Below are 21,539 nucleotides of genomic sequence, written 5' to 3' on the forward strand. Positions count from 1 at the left end.
TCCTTTAACATTCCCCTCTCCTCGTTTCCTTCCCTCTCCCTCGATCTCTTATCTCTCTTCGCCTTAATCTCTTCAACTCTCTCACCTCCTTTCCTTCCTTCTCCATCCTCTCTTCTCTTCTTTCACTTTTTCCCCTCTCCTTCTCTCTCCACTTTTCTTTCCCCATATTTATTTATTTATATACAAGAAGGTAGCGTTTCGGGCAGGTCCTTAATCTAACAGATAATTTTAAGTAGGTAAATTCTAGCGGAATTAATAAAATGATAAAAGATACATTGCAAGAAAGAAAAAAATGAGATGAGAGAGATTAGTAGGTATATTAAAGCACATTGGTATCTTAAAGCTTATTATTAAATTAGTATATTAAATATATTATATATATATATTTTAAATATATTAGTATATTAAAGACTGATTGCATTGACAGCTTGATTGGTAATTTAAACAAAGATTAATAGGCACCATACAGCAAATTGAAAGCACATATAAGAAGACAGCAATAATCACAATGGTAAAATTGTTTGGATTGGGTACATGAAGATTGGGAGATTGGGTAGTACTAAATACAGTGCCGAATATGGCTTCCCTCTCCCCCCAGACCCCCCCCCCCCATCCTCTCCCATCTCCTTCACTTCCTCTATTTCTCCTTTGTTCCCTTTCTCGTTCTCAGAAAATGTAACACAGTAACCCGAATAAATCACGTTCATCGTTTTCGAATAAACTATGGGAAACACTCGGCGGGTGAACCGATGTTTCATGTTGTAAAATTGGGTGAAACAAATGTTTGGGTCTCAGTTGTTTTACTTGTCCTTCCTCTTCTCTTCCTTTATACAATCTTTTTTTATTATTAATACATTAGGTACATCTGCATTAGTGCAGCTACCCTAGACTATATGAAGTGGAGTACAGTGTGTCAAAAAAGCTAACTACGTGATGCTATAAAATCCCCATCACACAGGATGGTTAGTCATACAGAGGCATGTGATAAGCAGTCTGCACTGGCAGACTCCGGAAGCATTTTGAGGATATCATCAACACAAGATTGAATAAGGTAGCAGTGGTAATAAAAGTACAATCTTGCTTCTTTTCGTAAACAATTCTACGTTAATCACACGCCATATTACACACTTTACTCCATGAAAATGGCCCAGGAGTTTTGAATGAAACTTTGCCAAAGGTTTCGGTCTGGTCGGGAATTGAGCGCAGACAAGCAAGTTGTGAGCCGACTGCGCTAACTTCCACGCAACGACAGATGGGACCATAGATGGGAGAGGTCGAGGATCTTTAGGTTATCTTGAGATGATTTCGGGGCTTAGCGTCTCCGCGGCCCGGTCCTCGACCAGGCCTCCTTTTTGTTACACCCCCCCCAGGAAGCAGCTCGTAGCAGCTGTCTAACTCCCAGGTACCTATTTACTGCTAGGTGAACAGGAGCATCAGGATGAAAGAAACATTTTGCCCATTTGTCTCGGCCTCCACCGGGAATCGAACCCTGAACCTCAGGACTACGAATCCAAAGCGCTGTCCACTCAGCTGTCAGGGTGGTGCCCATGGAGAAATTAAAGACAGCTAATTGAAAATCCCAAGCATGAGGGGCTTGCACACCAAGGGATCAAATATTATCTTTCTTATTAGCTATCTGTAGCATTGTTGAGGCAATATTCTCCACTATGGGATTAACAATCTGGACCTGCATGTAATCATTTGGGGAAGCTGGTGGGATGAAGAGCCTCTCCTCACCTTACTGAAATCAAAGGTGTTCTACAAAATTATATAGCACATATATTTGTTTGCAATTTTATTGCTACAAAAATGTTTTACCGTAGTTGTATAACTGAAAGAAACCATTAGCAAGATGAGTAATTTGTAATTCCGAAGAAGATGCAGTAATATTCACTAGAAGAATACAGTATTTTGTTATAAATCAATATAAAATGAAGTTCGAAAAGAAATTGACATAATACTAAATAAGTCCTAATGAACTGAACATAGTTAACTGTAACTGACAAACAAAATAACCACGGTTAAGCTTTTCCCCCCAAAAAAACATACAAGTGACATATGCACCATGTTGCTCTTTTGAAACTTATCATCGGAGGGGTGATAATCTTGACAGAAGTTCTTTGGAGAGAAGTTGTCGTTCCCGCCTTGCGCCTCGCAGGACTGCCTTGTTCTCGTTGGCGCGCCGGGACAAATATGGTATCACCTCTAACATGCTTCCGGACGGTACTGACTTGTACACCAGAAACCCAGACGCAGCTGCAGTAGAAAAATTATGGTCTGAGCCCCTCCTGACATCATAGATCATTTGAACACTAATACTTCTGCTATGTATATTGCCTAATTGGTTTTGGTGGCGATGAGTCAAAGTAACGTGGCTGAAGAATGTTGACCAGACTACACACTAGAAGGTGAAGGGACGACGATGTTTCGGTCCGTCCTGGACCATTCTCAAGTCGACAATCGACTTGAGAATGGTCCAGGACGGACCGAAACGTCGTCGTCCCTTCACCTTCTAGTGTGTGGTCTGGTCAACAATTGATTTTGGTGTTGGGGTTAGGACCTAAGAACTGCGGAAAAGTTATTAGAAAAGTTAAGACCGTGACACTAGCTTACTGCCCAGCCACCCAATGGGCATAATATTCAAGTGTAATGTTAATTTAACGTTATAATGCGCTCTCTGAGCAACAAGTGTACTTTAGTCCAGAACATAGTTCATGTCCAAAATATATTTTCTGTGTATTTTCAGACTATTGAAAAACACCTCTCGGTGTTTATATTTCCGTGTTTACATAGCTACGCCTAGGTTTGATTTCATTTGTAATCATTTGAAATTATATTTACTAATAAGTTGTTGACAAATGTTCGTTACTCCAACAGCCGCCCCCTCCACATTCTTTAAGAATGATAAACACTTAACTCGCAACTGATTACGTATCACATGTTTTCGAACAGCTCGAAGTGGCTCACTTCTGATGTTCGAAGCACACGACGTCAGACACTAAAAATGGCGTTAAACAATTGATATGCATTTTTATGAGTTATGTGGGATTCGAACATGTGGGAAATCACATGTCCTTAGTTCGGGTATTGCAGAACTTAAACAATATATATTTATTCATCACCTTTTCTTCCACAATGAACAACACTCATAAGATACCGACCTAGGGGCACGGAGATATTCTCAGCCATGCCGTACACCTGACCGAACACTACATTGCCCGCCCGGAATTCGATATCCAGCAGCTCGATTCTGGCGACAGCTTGCTGAACTGAAGCTTCGTTGTGCGTTGCAATCACTACAGCGCGCGTGTCAGGGTTCTTCACGACTTCTTGCAACATCACCTCCACCATGCTGCAAACAATTATACAACAGTAATTAGGCTTCGCATATTTTGTCAAGAAAGCGGTGTGATTGGTTGACTCATCTAAAGACTATATTTCTATTGGTTTGTTATTAATTGTCAGTATTTTCAAAACTTTTAACCATATATCGAATTTTGGACAGCAGTTTCCGTATATAGTGTTAAGTTTTGTTATTGACATAATGTAAATAAACGTATTATTTGTTTTTATTTTATAAATTATATAAGTTGGGATTGTCATGTGACTAAATTATATTGAGACAACTGTTAAAAGCTTCATTCAGTGACAGGAAGAAGCAATGAGGGAATGAGTGGGCCAGCTACACCATCCACTGCCAGGTGGCGTTATTATTCCTCCGTGTCCTTGTGTGTACACCTTGAAGACGACAAAGCATCATTTGCACTGTACGGCTACCAAACTACTGTCCATCGCAACGTGACTGACCTATCATACACGATGGAAGTATCCTCATAGGTGTCGTTGACAGGATCAGGATAGGCTTCCAGGAGCGCCAGAGATCTCTCCCGCTCCAGGTAGGCTCCACGGACCAGCTTGGCGCCGAATCCGACATCGGGACCCAGCGCCCTCACCAGCTCCAGGTCGTGCTCCAGGCTCTGGCACCCTGCCTGTCGTGTGTTATTATGCTTAGGAGCAATTTACGTTTGAAACGACATATACAGTGCAATTGTTAAGTGTTAATTACGTTGTAGAAAATTATAGATTTTATAAATCGGCTAAAGTTTCATAGTTGGGGAAAAGGAAACTTTATGGCAAGAAGATATTAAATACGTCCTCGACGCCCAAGGTCATCCTATCCTTCAAGTGTAACGGTCAGCTGAACAAGGAGGCCTCTCCTTCCACTTCCTCCCCTTGTCCCTGAGGACCCAGAAACGGAAAACGCAACATCACGTCAATTTCGCGCGCCACTACCATTATTTTGGCTACATTAGTTTTTGGCCTTAGGTAAAGTATAATTCAAAATGCTATGTGCTATTAGAAGAACGGGTTGTTACCCTCCTGGTGACCATCCTTGTCTCGCTCGCTCTCACTCCCTGTCCGAGTCTATGGAGTCTATCACACAATACTTGGAAACTACAGAGTCTTTGTGGTCCGGTCAGAACCGTAGTTACTCTTATTCTTCCTTTCCGAAATGAGAAAGGACTCAATCCTCACCTTGATTACCTCCTCCGACCTAGTTCCTCCGTCTCCTCCCATCTCGGTAGTGGAGTCGGCTGACTTTTCAGTGGGATCAGCTTCATAAAAAAATAATAATAAATGAACTAAATCAGATCACCAGGGTGTGCCGCCCACAACAGTGATCCCACATGGTATGATGGTAACAGTTACAAAATGGGTCCCGACAAAATTTGGAATTAGGAGTGCAAACGGAGTGCAAGCGCAATTTTGGGTAAGTTACTCAACACGTCATATGACGTGTTGCGCAGTTTAAGGGTTAAGTACCTTGAGATATCCTTGGTAGGTGTTCCAGATGACGGGCGTGGGAGTGTTGAAGACCGCCATCATGGCGAGCGTGAGCAGGTTAATGGCGGGGTTGGTGTACGTGTACTCGGCGTCCACTGCCAGAACCACACCGGCGCTGCAACACCGCTCCCCTGTACCAGCCACAGATACATTAATTTATTAATTTGCAAAGAAAATTATGAATTTCTGTATGACCATGATTGCTTTGACTGTAAAATTAAATGGTTTCTCTATAGTAAGATTAAGATAAAGTTGTCTTGTCTACAGAGTCAAAATTTTCAATGAGGATATTTGCGTCACCGGCTGATAGTCGAGATACTCCACAAATAGTGTTTTTATATTGTATTTTATTAAATAAAGATAAAAAAATAGCGTTCTGACTTAGTGTTATAGTCGGGCTTACTTAAACTCGTCAAATAAATAATACTATAATTTGCATTTACAGTTAATTTAAGGTATCCAATACCATCCAATTTATATCCCTGATATTTACGACCTCCAAGTATACTGTGGCGCTATCTTTAGAAGAATAGCTGATACAAATTTTGTTATGCGACCAAGGAATTATTGAAATGACAACTTATATGTATAATTTAACACTGTACCTAGCAAGTAGAGGCGCGAGAGTGAGTTGATGAGCTCCAAGGCATCAGAGTCCGTGAGGACCAGCGGTCTGAGTGCCTCTGTGGCACTTGAGGAGGACATAGGAGGACCTCCATCACCCCCAGCCACCACTAGTAACTTTGCCACGGCTGCCACCGCCGCTACCCGCTCCTCGACTCGTAAAGACTGGTAACTCGTTGACACTCTTGCCTGCAATACAGTAGTTAGGCCTTTAATTTACTGGCTAAGGCAGGACTATACTGGTCGTGTATACAAGGGGCTTCATATTAAATACAATACTAATTATTCTGTTATATATGTACTGTATTTTCACGAATTAATTATTTTTATTATATTAATATTGCTTTTCTGTTATTATAGCGTTTTTATGTGGTAGGTTGAGCGAATAAACATGGATGTAAACATTTTTGAACGAAGCTTTGAAGAATCTTACTTTTAGCTGAAGATATGAATGGCAAGATTTTACCTAATTACTCGCAAAAATTAGGTGTATAATAAAATGTATGCTTTAAAAATAATTGATGTGTGGTTTGACAAAGAGAAGGAGAAATAATCACGAAAGAAACAACATTAAAAATTGAAATTTGCAACTTTTTAGCTTTCAAAGTTTAACTGGATGTACATCACAGAAAAGTAGTTCATCTTGTCTTTTATTCTTGACCTCAGGTAATTCTTGACTCGTCTTAGAGCAGAAAATGATCTTTCCACATTGCAGGAGGATGCACACAGGTGCATTTCTAACGTCAACTTATTGACGGAAAACTCGATGAGTTCAGATTTACCCATCGTCCAGGTGTTGACATTCAGAGATAGATTTCTGTATTCAATAATACTAAATTTACTCTGACGTTAAAACAAAAATTCAGAATCTAACCCTAAGGCGCACGGTTATTTAATTAAGCTGCCTCTATGTGTTTCCAGTTTGGCTAGACACAGAGCTTTAAGGATTATTAGGTTAATAGTACCAGTATATCAGCTGAGAGATGGGCAGTAATCTTGGTCTGGCAGATGGGCCTAGCTCCTCCTAATGTGCAGTGTTGGCGACTCAGGTCAATTAAGTTCAACGTCTTGTTCAGATTTTTAACGTACATTTCTTGCCTGTGAACAACAATTTACATTAGGCTGGAACTATCTAACCTAAATTGTATTTTCTATTTAGGTTAGGTACAAATATTTTTCGAGTAAGGTAAATTGGGTTACATGTGTAGCTATTAAAATAGGTTATGTACTGTATAATTTGCTTAGAAGACGGACAGCAATGATGATTTAAACTGAATCAGTATACGGAAGATATTTTCTAGATTAATATTAAGTAATATATTCTAGAGTACGTTAAATATTAAAATATATTTAGACAAGGATAGACAAAAAAGGTTTAGATAAGACAAGTTTAAACAAATTTAATCAATTTGCTATTTTTAAACTGAAATGTAAGTTTTGCTCAATATATTAGGCAATTTATTATAATTGATTAAGTTTATAATGAGCAAGTTTTAAGTAGCCTTGGATAAGTCAGACAAGCTTATTTTAGTCTGTTTTCGTTAGGGTTTATATAAGTCAAGGCTAGTCAAGTTTTATAAAAATTTGCTCGGCTAGTCAAGTTTTATACAAGTTTGCTAGGCTAGTCAAGTTTTATACAAGTTTATTAGGCTAGTCAAGTTTTATACAAGTTTGCTAGGCTAGTCAAGTTTAGCTTTGGGTTGTGGAAGCCAGATATAAACCAGTACACACCCACTATTTACGTGAGCTACACGGATATACACCAGACACTTACATATCATGTCCTTCTCCCACGTCGGTCTCCAGCATGGGCGCTACCATAAGCCTCACTCCCACGTCCGCCAGACGGTTGCTGACGATGCTCAGCTCTTCCCCAGAGTCTCCTGCCACGAACTGGTTGTAAAAGGGCGCCACCAAGAACCTGAGCATCCTCTGTCCCAGCAGTCGCTCCCCTAGCGTCAGCAGCTGTGCCAGGTCATTTGGTGAGTAGAAGGCATTATGGCATTATATGGGAGGCATTATATTATGGGAGGGAAGGCTATATGGTGACTGGCATTACAGGGGCACCGAGCATAGGGTCTAATGCTTGAGAATAGTATCCCCTCTACGTCACCGCTACCCAATAAACAAACCCCTACCCGAAGCTGACGCTATCTTTGTTTCCCAGGGGAAAGAGGTCATAGAGCATAGAGACTGCGCCCTCGTTGGATCTTGGGAGTATCTGAAGGAATTCGCACTTACCTACCAATGCGTGCGTGGGTGAGGGGAAAAAGTCCTGCAACATTCCATAACTATTGGTCAGCATTGAGATTTTAACATTGTTAACGTGACGCCAAAAATCTCTATATCAGAATGGAGTGCTGGCGATTTCCGGGCGGGACGGAAATGAATGGGCACGTTTTCTTTCACCTTATGACTCTTCCTCTAGCAGTAAATAGGTACCCGGGAGTTAGGCAACTGTTGTGGGTTGCATCCTAGGAAAGTTTGCAGTAGTTCGACCTTTGGGGACCGTGATATAAGTTTAAATACAGACTTCCTTTTCCTTAATACAGTTATTATATAAGCCCGCTGTACCCCCCGTCCCATGCGCAGTTTATGTACCTACCACTCTGTACCCCATGCCTCTCTAAGCCAACCCCACACTCTCATAACTTTCTACCCTGTTCTGCCCCATAATACCAGAAGGCGTGTCTTACAACAATGGCCGTGTCTGAGTACGCTAGCCGTAGACGTTATTAAACAAATATTTAAGACGCCGTCCGAAATATTCACGTTGAAGGGCAATATATCTCAAACATAAAACTAAATAATTAAAAATGTAAGGTAATTGTAAACCAATATATATATATATTTCAAATATTTATGAAATTTTTCTAAGAATGCACCATATTAGGCCTTTCCTATGCAGGGGATGAGTCACAATAACGTGGCTAAAGTATGTTGACCAGACCACACACTAGAAGGTGAAGGGACGACGACGTTTCGGTCCGTCCTGGACCATTCTCAAGGCGACTGACAATCGACTTGAGAATGGTCCAGGACGGACCGAAACGTCGTCGTCCCTTCACCTTCTAGTGTGTGGTCTGGTCAAAATAGGCCTTCCCTAGCTTGGGCTCAGTGGTAAAAATGAAAATAATGACACTATGCAATCTGAAGCAGCGACAGTGACATTTATATTCTTGTTTTTTTGGTTTTCGTCTTTGATAAGTGTGTGTTAACTCACCTAATTGTGCTTGCGGGGGTTAAGCTTCGGCCCTTTGGTCCCTCCTGTCAACTGGTGTACAGGTTTCTGAGCCTATTGGGCTCTATCATACCTGTGTTTGAAACTGTGTATGGTGTGTCTGTTGACACAGGTTGGGTACAGGAGTTGACCCCTGACCCATATCAGCAAGCTGAGAGTTTCCCATCCCATAGTTAATAAAAGACTTTACCCCTACTAGCATTCTCTAGAACACAACTCGTCAATTGGTTTACAACCAGGTTCCCGTTTACTTTCTCCCTTACTTTGGGTTTATACGTAGGAGTGTTTATACATATAAAAGCACACACTTCAGAGTAGTTAACAAGTGGAATGCATTAGGACGTGATGTGGTGGAGGTAGACTACATACACAGTTTCAAATGTAGATATGATAGAGCCCAATAGACTCAGGCGGATATACAGCCCCGCTCCTGTGCCAGGTTACTCCAGTACTGGATCACCATAGCACGTGCTTCTTGGAACTTCTTGTTCCAAGTAGCTGAACCTAAAACAACATATGCTGATGAATCTGTAAACCAGTTAATTGACAGTTGAGAGGCGGGGTCAAAAAGCCGAAGCTCAACCCCCGCAAGCACAACTAGGTGAATATTTATCCAATTGTAGCAAGTCGACCTTCGCAACCCGCTTCACACAATACAAATTATTTAAAAAGTAACTCGCAACACTCGAGAACAGAGGCCACCTTGTAACTGTGTGAGACGAGAGGGTCCACTGCGCATGCGTACAACACCACCAGTCCTCGAATCAGCTCTCTGACAGTCTTATGCTGGAAAGCGGTCTTGTGGTCCCCGAAGTTCAATTGTGCTGCTGCCGGTTTGTTGCCTAAAATTGATTCTAATTATATTTATAATCGTAATAAAATTCAATTTAGATTTAGTGCTCAATGTTCTGTTTTATATAATTCACGAAGCTTTGCCGGAATTTTAATATATATAAATTGTATGATATAGATTACAGTATATATATTGTTTATCAATATAAAAATATTATAAAGATGAAAAAAATTAATGTATTGATTAATTTGAAATAGAACTATGCAATTAAAGAAGTATTAGATCATCTGCTAACACCTCAACTGACCATTGTCCTTCCGGTGTGGCTTTGTCTCTGAACCAATGGCCGGGACATCGAAGTGGGACAACCGCCGATGGAAGGTAAACAGAGAGCCTCTGCTACCACTTCGTGAAGGCAGCAGGCGTGGAGTGGCAAGCAAGCGTAAGGCGGGAACACACAGTCGAGATGGCATGAACATCTTGGAGACAGTGGCGGCTCTCAAAAGGTCACCCGCTGATGTGTGTGAGTGTAGGTTGGTTCAAGGACATCCGAGATGACTGGAATTCGATGTATTGATTTGGGGCTAGATGTGGGTTCCTCTGGTAATCAAACTCGTGGTGTATTTTTCGTGTCTAGCTGAATTTCATGGTATGTTTGTACTTCGTGGCTGTGAAAGAATACTTCAACGCTGCTTTCTCGTTTTAATTCATTCCTTTTTAAAGTTTGTGGTTGAGGAAACATTTACGTTGAGAATCAGAACGTATAAGAACATCAACTATATAATAATTGTTATTATTTGATACTATTAATTATACACCTGGTAAATTAGTGGGAGTTACATACAAAGACGCAGGATAGCTGTCTCTAACGTAGTCATTACATTAGTCTGCGATGCTGGGATTTCATTTACAAGGCATGTGCCAATGGATGAGAAGAAACTATTGAATTTAATAGTGGTGTCAGAGGCTGATAGCACTCCATCGTCACTGGCTAGCAATATTGGCTTATTAAAGTTATTCTTTGAACCTAAGTCATTTAAGCCAAGAGGCAGTTATTTCAATAATTCTGATAAGTTTAGTGATCAAAGGTATAAGCATGTAAGAGTCTGTATACTACGGGCTCACTATAGCCCGTGCTACTTGGAACTTTGTTCTAGGTAGCAAATCTTTAACAACAACAACAGTCTGTATAGTTGAGGAAACTGGCAACTTAAGAGTTATGAGGCTGGTAAGGTCAATACTAAAATCACCTGTGGGTTGTTTGATTTATGTCTGACAAATCCATACATGTGACGCAATGAAATTATTTTGATAAATATTTCTATTAGAAGGCTTTTATCATTTATCAAATTTGTAACTTTATATTGTTAAAATTGCTAGTGGCAATAACCAGTTGGTTCTTTGTTAATTATGAATTAAAATCACTTTATAATTTATTCATTTTACCAAATATAATTATTTTAGTTCCGAATTGCAATTGTATTCGTCTGCTTGATTTACTAATCAAAAAAATTGGTTTTGAAATTCATATATCAGTAATAAAATCTTTCTAAAAATTATGTTTTAACATAGTTTGCGCAACTATTATACCTTAGTATATACAGCAATGTTCTCTATTACCAAATCAATATTCGTCTTTTCTACGTTTCTAAATCCTTGGATTTTTTTTTATGTATACACTTTCCGTATTTCTTGAAACGATGACACCAAAGCCAGAAGTATCCAGAACGCGCATAACTGTATCACGTATTTTGTCAGTATTCTTGCATTAGTTTCATATATATATATATATATATATATATATATATATATATATATATATATATATATATATATATATATATATATATATATATATGACAATGTCAGACCACGGAGGAAAATGAAACAGGAATTTCCTTAAGTACTTTCGTATATTAAATACATCTTCAGAAGGAATCCATTCCTTCTGAAGATGTATTTAATATACGAAAGTACTTAAGGAAATTCCTGTTTCATTTTCCTCCGTGGTCTGACATTGTCACATTCTTAATCACGTGTTTATTTTCGTGATATACACACATATATATATATATATATATATATATATATATATATATATATATATATATATATATATATATATAATATATATATATATATATATACCCACATACCAAAAGAATAGGGGTGGTAGGAGAAGAAAATATTAAAGTGTTCAGTGAGGATCCACAAGGTCTTTTTGATTATTCTTTATCTTCTTCTCCGAGGCTATGGGTCCCTACACTTGCACCAGAGGTGGTACCCCTATATATGTGTGTGTATATATATATATATATATATATATATATATATATATATATATATATATATATATATATATATATATATATATATATATATATATATTAGTATATTTTGGTAGCAGTCTTTCCTGTAGACATATATTATTAAATATGACCGAAAAAGTAAGATTAATAATTCTAACACGAATTTTCTCAATGTTTCTTACATTTCTTTTCACTGTTGATGGTAACTGAAAAATCAATTCTCCAAAATTCATTTTTATTTCTAGTCTGACGCGACACTTGAACGCGTTTCGTAAAACTTATTACATTTTCAAAGACTTTAGTTTACACACACACAACTATAACTGAACAGAGTTTAAAACAGCTTCGATTTTATACCTGCATTTGGGTGAGGTGATATGTTACAACAGTTTTGGATGAGGTGAAAACAAATTTTCAACACAAGACAGAACACGAAACAATGGGTATAATATTTTGTAAGTTAAAGGGAAGAATGGAAGTAACTGCAAAGGGCCTATTGGCCCATATTTCTTGATGCTTCTATATTGGTGCGGAGTCTTCAAGTTAATACTACGCGTTCAAGTGTCGCGTCAGACTAGAAATAAAAATGAATTTTGGAGAATTGATTTTTCAGTTACCATCAACAGTGAAAATGTAAGAAACATTGAGAAAATTCTTTTTAGAATTATTAATCTTACTTTTTCGGTCATATATATATATATATATATATATATATATATATATATATATATATATATATATATATATATATATATATATATATATATATATATATATATATACATATATATATATTTGGGACCTTTCAGCACATCACTAGTTACCTCTACCACTGGCTGAGTGATACTGGGTCTAGTAACAGACACTCCACCCTGATAGTGGAGTGTCCACCCTCCACCATGTTTACCCCCCAAACCCCCCAACTCTTATGGTGACACCATTACCTATATCACTGTCATGCTTGACACCACCACCGTAGTCACCAAGTTGAAATATTAACTAGATACGACGAGTATTCTTTGTTATTTCCTTCTGGAATTGAAATATTATTTTAGATCCGTTTCCAGATGTATCCAAAATTTAATTCAATCACATCTTGTCTTTGTGTTGTTGAAAAATTGTCCCCGACATTGAAGTGTCGCCACATTCATGAAGGAAGACACACCAAATGGCAGACATAAATTTATCTGGGTCAATAATTTTTTTGTCGTGCTTCTCTCTCTCTCTCTCTCTCTCTCTCTCTCTCTCTCTCTTCATCAACTCCTCGATTTACCCTGAGGTTCCGAGGACCACAGTGCGAATCCTTGTTCTAATCTAATGGTCGCGAACAATGGCTTCATTCCCTGTTCTCCAATCCAGTTCTGGAACAAGCCTTCTTGCATTTCTCTGGTCATTTTGGAATTTCACCTTGTGTTTGTGTATTTTTTTCACATGAGGATTCCATGCTGGAGCTGCATATTCGAGGGTCCGTCTTGTTTACGTTGCGTACAATGTGTGTCTTTGAAAGAGAGTGAAAGAAAGTGAAAGAGAAAGAAAGTGTCTTTGTCAAAATTTGTAAAGGCTACCATAATGTTTCCCAGCGTCACGTGTGTTGCAGACGTGATGTTATTAATGCTTTATATATTTCAAGATCTTTCTTAATCTTTGAGTAAGATGCGCTTCATGTAACCAGTATTACCATTGGAAATATCTCATACTTGCTGCGATCTTTCCCGGTTTGGTGCCTTCTTTTGATAATTACTTACTTGCTGCGATCTTTATATTTTGCACTTTATTTATTTATATACAAGAAGGTACATTGGGTTTGTGAGAACACATAGCATAGTATTTACAATCTTGTAAAGCCACTAGTACGCGCAGCGTTTCGGGCAGGTCCTTAATCTAACAGATAATTTTAAGTAGGTAAATTCTAGCAGAATTAATAAAATGATAACAGATACATTGCAAGAAAAAAAATGAGATGAGAGAGATTAGTAAATATATTAAAGCACATTGGTATATTAAAGCTCTGATTGATTACATTTACAGCTTGATTGGTAATTTAAACACGATTAATAGACACCATAGATAATTTTGACACTTGCCAGGATAATCTAGCACCTATAGCAACCGTATCTCCGTCCATCTCTAAGACATATCAAGGTGTTTCCGTAGTTTCATGCAATCTCTTTATTTTTTCCTATTCACCTCATTAGCTTAAGCTTCATTTCCAAACAGGATATATTTCAAACAGGTCCAAACAGGTTATTTATATATAACCCTATTCCTCTGCTAAGTCCACGCGGAAGTTACAGCCCCGCTCCTGTGCCAGGTAAGTCCACTACGGGCTCACCATAGCCAGTGTTACTTGGAACTTTTTGTTCCCAGTAGCTGAATCTTAAACAACAACAACATCTACCAAGTCATTAGTAATACATTAAGAACTAATGCGGATAATTGTGGTACTCCTCTCATGACAGGTTTCCTCTGTACACACAGAGATCACACTAACGTGATGCATCAAATGAACAAATATACAAGGGCCGTGACGAGGATTCGAACCTGCGTCCGGGAGCAATCCCAGACACTGCCATAATCGACTGTAGCACAGGGTTATTTTTTATTTGTTTTTATATAGATATCATTATAGTCTTGTCGGCTTGGTGCTTTCTCCTGATAGTTTCCCAATGCCCATCTGTTTAATGTCAGGTACTCCTGCATCCAGTTCAGCACTCCTTCAGTCATTTACTCCAGTTTTGTTTTCAAGCTTGAGCCTTCTCTAATGCCTTTCTTGCAGTCGATGAAGGTACAGTCAATTAAACACACGAATAAACAAGATTTAATTGAACAGAATAAATGAAGTGTTCAGAAGTAAATGAACTTTAATGCTCTAACCTTTGTAATTCTGATTACGCTTAAGTTTCTAAATAAGTATATATATAAATTACAATAAATATACTTTTAAAATATATATTAATTCACCAAGACAAAAGGGGTGAGTCAATACAAAAAAAGCAAGTTCTCCAGTCCAACATTGTAGCTTCTAGACGTCCACAAGTGGCAGCAATTGATGTCAGGTTCTGAAAGAGCCAGCCTCCACCACCAAATGTTAAAATATCTTAAACCGCGCATTTTTTTTATGAAAATAAAAAAAGATCGGAGAGGAGTCTATTCTAAACTGCGTATCACATTAAATATTTACAAAGTTCATATACTGACCTTCATTCCTATCGCCTGGCGGCTCGCTTCAATCTTTCCATTATACACTTATTTATTTATTTACATACATACAAGAAAGTACATTGGGTTTATGAGAGTACATAGCATTGATGTTTTTATATTCTTGTAAAGCCTAGCATTTCGGGCAGGTCCTTAATCTAACAGATAATTTTATGCTAAACTGTAATATTTAAATGAATTAGTTTTGTTCTGTAAGGTGTGGACGGTTGTAACATCTGTTCTGTCAGGTGTGGACGGTTGTAACATCTGTTCTGTCAGGTGTGGATGGTTGTAACTTCTGTTCTATTATGTGTGGAAGGTGGTAACACTTGTTCTGTCTGATGTGGAGGGTAGTAAGACCTCTTCTGTCTGGTGTGAAGGCTGATTACACCTGTTCCGTCAGGTGTGGTAGATATTAACATATATCCTGTCACATGTGGAGGATAGCAGTACACGTGGAGGGTTGTAGCACCTGTCATGTCACGTGTGGCCTGCAGGTCTACATATAATTCTCAGTTCTAAACACAACTCTTTACATTAGTGCTTTCTGCCATTTCTACTACTTAGCGCGAGAGCTCATCTGTCAACCTGAGTGTCCTGAAATGACGCGGATATGACAACAGCGATCAACTATACATATGGCCTCTCTCCTGTACATATGATTCAGTTGATGCAGCCACATGCTCCTCTTTCAAGTTCAAGTATGTTTATAGAGACAAGAAAAAATTACATCTCAAAGGAATAGAATTATGTACCTATCTATTGTCTGGAGAATACAGCCTAGCTACATTTTGCAAACTCAAAGGGATAGAATAGCTTAGACTATTTCTACTCCCCCCTCAACTTTCAAGTCCCGCTCTTGATACTGGTAATGGCTCAAAAGGGTCACCACTTACGGGCTATTCATGCCCGTGTCACCTTTTGGGTGGCTTAATCTTCATCAATCTTCAAGTCCCTCAGTCTTGTGTTGGTAGCAGCAACGTTGTTATTGACCGTGGCAGCTGTCGGTTTCCACACCATTCTTCTCTGTAGCACATACAATTGGTCTATTACCAGATCATCATGTGAACATTCCCTAGACAATCAGGTGTGTGCTCTGATAAGTTGTGGCGTAATTGATTTGTGTCACCTCCTCGGCCAGATAGGATAAGCACGGTCTAGTTTTGCAATAAACTTTCAGTGTTTTTACCTGAAAAAACATTTGAATTTGTGTTCATACGGCGATAAATAAATAAATATGACAACCTCATAGGTGTGTGTACTCATCTAGTTGTGCTTGCGGAGGTTGAGCTCTGCTCTTTGGTCCCGCGTCTCAACTGAAGTACAGAGGCCGGATTCAGGAAGGTACTTACGAAGGTTTTTCCTCTTAGCTAAAAGCGTTTTCTGTCTTAGCGCCTTCGTGGCGGCTACGTCCGTAATCAATTAACAACCCTAAGTGGAAAAACCTTCGTAAGTTCATTCCGGGATTTAAGTGTGGTTTCGACCACTCGTAGCTTTACGTAAACTGGATATAAGTCATTTTTTCTCTACTACATAACACTGGGATCGATTTATGATATTGGAATATGACCAAAATATTATAGCTGGTGAATCTTTTTTTTTTTTTTTTGAGATATATACAAGAGTTGTTACATTCTTGTACAGCCACTAGTACGCGTAGCGTTTCGGGCAGGTCCCTGGAATACGACCCCCGCCGCGAAGAATCGTTTTTTCATCCAAGTACACATTTTACTGTTGCGTTAAACAGAGGCTACAGTTAAGGAATTGCGCCCAATAAATCCTCCCCGGCCAGGATACGAACCCATGACATAGCGCTCGCGGAACGCCAGGCGAGTGTCTTACCACTACACCACGGAGACTGAATCTAGTGGAGAGGAGTCCTTCGTGTTAGTTATATATGCATTCTCTGCTTGAAACTTGAAGTAAATATGTGTTTGATGATAGTAGAATTAGTTTTATAATAGCAAGATATTATACCAGTAGTTATTAAGTAAATAAACACTGGTGAACATGAAATATGAGAGAAGGTGATGAGCCCTGCCTGATGGGATCATTTACTATCACCAAATGCCCCTGTTCACCTAGTAGTAAGGGTGTACCTTAGCTATACATACCCATTTCTAATTTATTTAGTTTGGTTTTATTTTGAAATTAAATCTGGGTGAGACAAAATAAAAATATGCTGCACAAATGATGTTAGGTAAGGAAAAGGGTTAAAATGTCAAAAACTTTATTCATTGAATACTTAAAGCTATAATTATGACTATATAGACTATTAAAAAGAGAGAGGGAAGTAGGGGTCCAAGACCTCTTCCTGTTATACAATTTGGGTGTGGAACAAGTAATTATCAAAAGAAGGCACCATGCCGGGAAGGCTATGTAGCAGTAAGGCAGTGAGGTGAGGCAGCTACTTATTTGAGAAATGCTTATTTTATTTACCTTATAAGCTGAGGCAACTTATTTTATTTGAGGAATACTCAGCTGATTCCTCTACATTTAGCATGGAACAAATTTGTGTCCAAGCTAACTGAATCTAGCAGGAAGCTCTGTGTATTTCTTCGTAAGTGGGTTTGCTACGAAGGTTCCTAAGTGCGCCCTAAGAAGATGCTTAGGTGCGATTCAATAAGGTATACTTAGGAAGAAAATTGTTGGTTCACCTGCGTGCCGATAGAGGTCACTACTGTGTTTCGTTTGGCCAATCAGAGAGCAGCAACATTCTTCATATTAAAGATTTAGCGCTGGCTTATCGGAGCTCTACTGCCTCCTATTTACGTCGAATTTTCTTATAAAATTAGTATATTTCGAAGTAAAACAATGTTTTTTCAACTTCTACAGCCAGCACCGACATTGTAGTAAACAAATATGTTACATTTGTTGTTTACCTACGTAATTCTAAGAGATACTGTGTAGCTGTCCTTGTTGCTCGGAAGATGCGCTGACAATTATTGTATATATTTACTGAATTTACCCAAGGGCCACTAACTATCTAGTGACCTCGAAGAGGACAGAAAGCCGGCGGCTTGTTAAAGGGCCCGCCAATTGTCTTAATGATATTTTTTAGCTGGAATTTGGCATTTACGGCTTCAGCGGGTAGGCGGTTCCATGGGTTTATAGTCCTCTTGGTGGAAAAAAAACATCTGTTTTCAGTCCTACTTGAGAGAACATACTCTCCAACACTATATCTGTGATTGTCCTGTTATCAGTGACTTCATACCAAATGGTATGAGGTATTTTGAGCTCTGTAATTACTTCATACACTCAGGAATATTGGAAGATATTCTTGTGCTGCACCCAGATTTTGCCAGTGGAGGCTAATAGATCAGCATTAAGTATTTTGTTCTCTCCTAATTCCATGTATGACTGGCCATCCTGTGAGGTGAGGATGTTGGGTGAGCTTGTAGCTGGTTTTTGATCTACACTGTGTGGTCCTTTATACAGAATAGGGAAGCAGCACATTGCTGTGTATACCTAAACATGTTTAAAAATACATTGTTTGAGAGTTTTGTAGAAACTGGTAAGAGTAATTGTAATATAATGTTTCCATGATTCAGTGCTTACCTCTTGTGAAAATTGCTTAGAGTTGTTTAGTCAGGGTTGATTTGTTTTTTGTATTGAGGCTGGTATTTTCTAAATTGATTCCATGTACAGTATGTCTTACCATCCTGTGAGATGGGAGTATTAGATAAATTTATAGCTAGTTTTTTATCTACACTGTGTAATATTCCATATAGACTAGGGTAGCAGCACATTGCTTTGTATACCTAATCATCTTAATAAAAAAAAATCAGTAATAAAGATTTTAAATTATAGTTTGTATTACAAATACAGTACTGTATTATCCTTATTAAATCATGTTGACCATGGATCATTAAGATCTCATGTTTATATGTAATACAAGTCATATTTCTTTTGAACTGCTAATCATTCATTAAATTGTGCATTGTCTCAATTTTTCACTTCCTTGGATATACTGTACAGTACAAAAAGATAGGATAAAAATAAACCAGTAATATTTCTTTCATTATATTTTTCATTTAAATAACTGCATCAATATTTTTACAGCTGACAGGATTTGTTTTCCCATACAGGTGCATTATTTGTTAAAAAAATTTGGTTTATTGTTACACACAATGGTGCTACATAGCCTTCCCAGTTTGGTGCCTTCTTTTAATACTTACTGATTAAAAAATAAATAATAAATACATTTTATTCAGGAAAAGTACATACAGTTGATTTACAAACATAATGATGGATTTATAGGCAGAGCTAGTACATAGAATACCTAAAGCCACTAATACTCATAGCATTTCGGGCAAGGTGTGGGGGAAAAAAAACACAGACTAAAACTTAATAGTAATCGGGATTAGGTATAAATTGTGTTGAAAGAAGGAATAAAAAATACAAAAAGGGGGTTAACATAGCATAAATCGGCAATTGCACATGTTGGTGAACAGCGTTGTTTAAAAAATAGCAAGACATGGGTTGACATTAAGGAGGCAAGTTAGGTTACATGGAGTTAATTTGGCAGTACTTGGTTTAACTCTTAAACTGGTTGAGAGAGGTACAGCCTTTGACATGATTCGGGAGGTCATTCCACATTCTGGGTCCCTTGATTTGTAGAGCACTTCTAGTTTGGTTCACACAGCCAAATTGAGTAACAGGAAGAGGTCTTGGACACAAATTTGTTCCATGCTAAATGTAGAGGAATCAGCTGAGTATTCCTCAAATAAAATAAGTTGCCTCAGCTTATAAGGTAAATAAAATAAGCATTTCTCAAATAAGTAGCTGCCTCACCTCACTGCCTTACTGCTACATAGCCTTCCCGGCATGGTGCCTTCTTTTGATAATTACTTGTTCCACACCCAAATTGTATAACAGAAAGAGGTCTTGGACCCCTACTTCCCTCTCTCTTTTTTAATAATCTATATAGTCATAATTATAGCTTTAAGTATTCAATGAATAAAGTTTTTGACATTTTTACCCTTTTCGTTACCTAACATCATTTGTGCAGCATATTTTTATTTTATGTCTCACCCAGATTTAATTTCAAAATAAAACCAAACTAAATAAATTAGAAATGGGTATGTATAGCTAAGGTACACCCTTACTACTAGGTGAACAGGCGCATTTGGTGATAGTAAATGATCCCATCAGGCAGGGCTCATCACCTTCTCTCATATTTCATGTTCACAAGTGTTTATTTACTTAATAACTACTGGTATAATATCTTGCTATTATAAAACAAATTCTACTATCATCAAACACATATTTACTTCAAGTTTCAAGCAGAGAATGCATATATAACTAACACGAAGGATTCCTCTTCACTAGATTCACCAGCTATAATATTTTGGTCATGTTCCAATATCATAAATCGATCCCAGTGTTATGTAGTAGAGAAAAAATTACTTATATTCCAGTTTACGTAAAGCTACGAGTGGTCGAAACCACACTTAAATCCAGGAATAAACTTATGAAGGTTTTTCCACTTAGGGTAGTTAATTGAATATGGACGTAGCCGCCACGCAGGCGCTAAGACGGAAAACTGCTCTTAGCTAAGAGGAAAAACCTTCGTAAGTACCTTCCTGAATCCGGCCCCAGGTCGTGTAACTTTTTGCACATCCTAGTCCATGGGTTAAGGTGCACATCTGTGGTTATCCACAACATTGGTTCGATCGTGCTGTCCTGCTCTAAAGATTATATCATTGATTTATCACATTGTGTACAATATCTTTATACATTTAATATTTTTTATGTTCGACATACAATACTGTGGTGTAAATACTTTCTAATGAAAGGATTCTAAATGGGAAATTGTAAACAACGCCACACCTTAGGAATGACATGTGACTGAAAGCTTTATTGTACAGATTTTAATGGACAACAAGATCCACAGCATTCACCCTTTATTTGTGCACATGATAGGACATACATTTGTGCATAATTTGATGCAGAAATCCCATGGAAAAAGCACTGTTTGAATTTTTTAGTAATATTAATTTAAAATTATCAGTCTTGGAGGAATTCTGCATTATCTAGATGCCAAATTCATTGTACAGGTCACTGGCTAGATTAAAATCCCTATCTTGGACCAGGTTCCCATGTAGTACAAAATCCACTGAATTTATATTCAATATAGTATTGTATAGTGAATATTCTTTGCTTGAGCCAGTGAGCCCAACCACCTTACTGATACATCTCAGCGTAATACTGTAATGGGAAGGAGAGATACTGTATACAGTATAGTAACGGGAGGAACACGCAGTCAACAAGGTAGTACCGATAAAATCCTGATATACCATATAATTCAACATGACAAATGCACTATTGAAAGGAGAAGATAATTATTTATTATGGTAAAAGGTTTACTATGAAATCCAAAAGTACATATTTAACAATAATACATATAGCCTGCATTAATATATATTTTATACACTAAGTATAGTACTGTATAAACTGTTATACATACTGTACTTACAACCTGTAACTATATTTTAGAAATTCTAAATTCTGATACAGTCAAAATAAG

At 38.0% G+C, this 21,539-nt stretch overlaps 1 protein-coding gene across 2 annotated transcripts; it reads right to left on the reverse strand.

Moving 5' to 3' along the window:
- Positions 1 to 329: 329 nt before the first annotated feature.
- Positions 330 to 12,655, reverse strand: LOC123756392 (hydroxyproline dehydrogenase). Of its 2 annotated transcripts, XM_045739509.2 has the most exons (10): positions 12,637 to 12,655; positions 9,811 to 10,216; positions 9,413 to 9,552; positions 7,244 to 7,434; positions 6,435 to 6,567; positions 5,451 to 5,658; positions 4,825 to 4,976; positions 3,808 to 3,989; positions 3,162 to 3,352; positions 2,538 to 2,998 (listed from the first exon to the last, which is right to left on the reverse strand). In XM_045739509.2, the coding sequence occupies exons 2-10, from the start codon at positions 9,980 to 9,982 to the stop codon at positions 2,964 to 2,966; spliced, it is 1,404 nt and encodes a 467-aa protein (XP_045595465.2). In that variant the 5' UTR covers positions 9,983 to 10,216; positions 12,637 to 12,655; the 3' UTR covers positions 2,538 to 2,963. The 2 variants fall into 2 exon arrangements, with proteins under 2 accessions (XP_045595464.2, XP_045595465.2); XM_045739508.2 differs by lacking the exons at positions 2,538 to 2,998; positions 12,637 to 12,655 and adding an exon at positions 330 to 2,256.
- Between the last annotated feature and the right edge of the window lie 8,884 nt (positions 12,656 to 21,539).

This window comes from Procambarus clarkii, chromosome 25 (assembly GCF_040958095.1).
Source record: "Procambarus clarkii isolate CNS0578487 chromosome 25, FALCON_Pclarkii_2.0, whole genome shotgun sequence".
Taxonomy (NCBI): domain Eukaryota; kingdom Metazoa; phylum Arthropoda; class Malacostraca; order Decapoda; family Cambaridae; genus Procambarus; species Procambarus clarkii.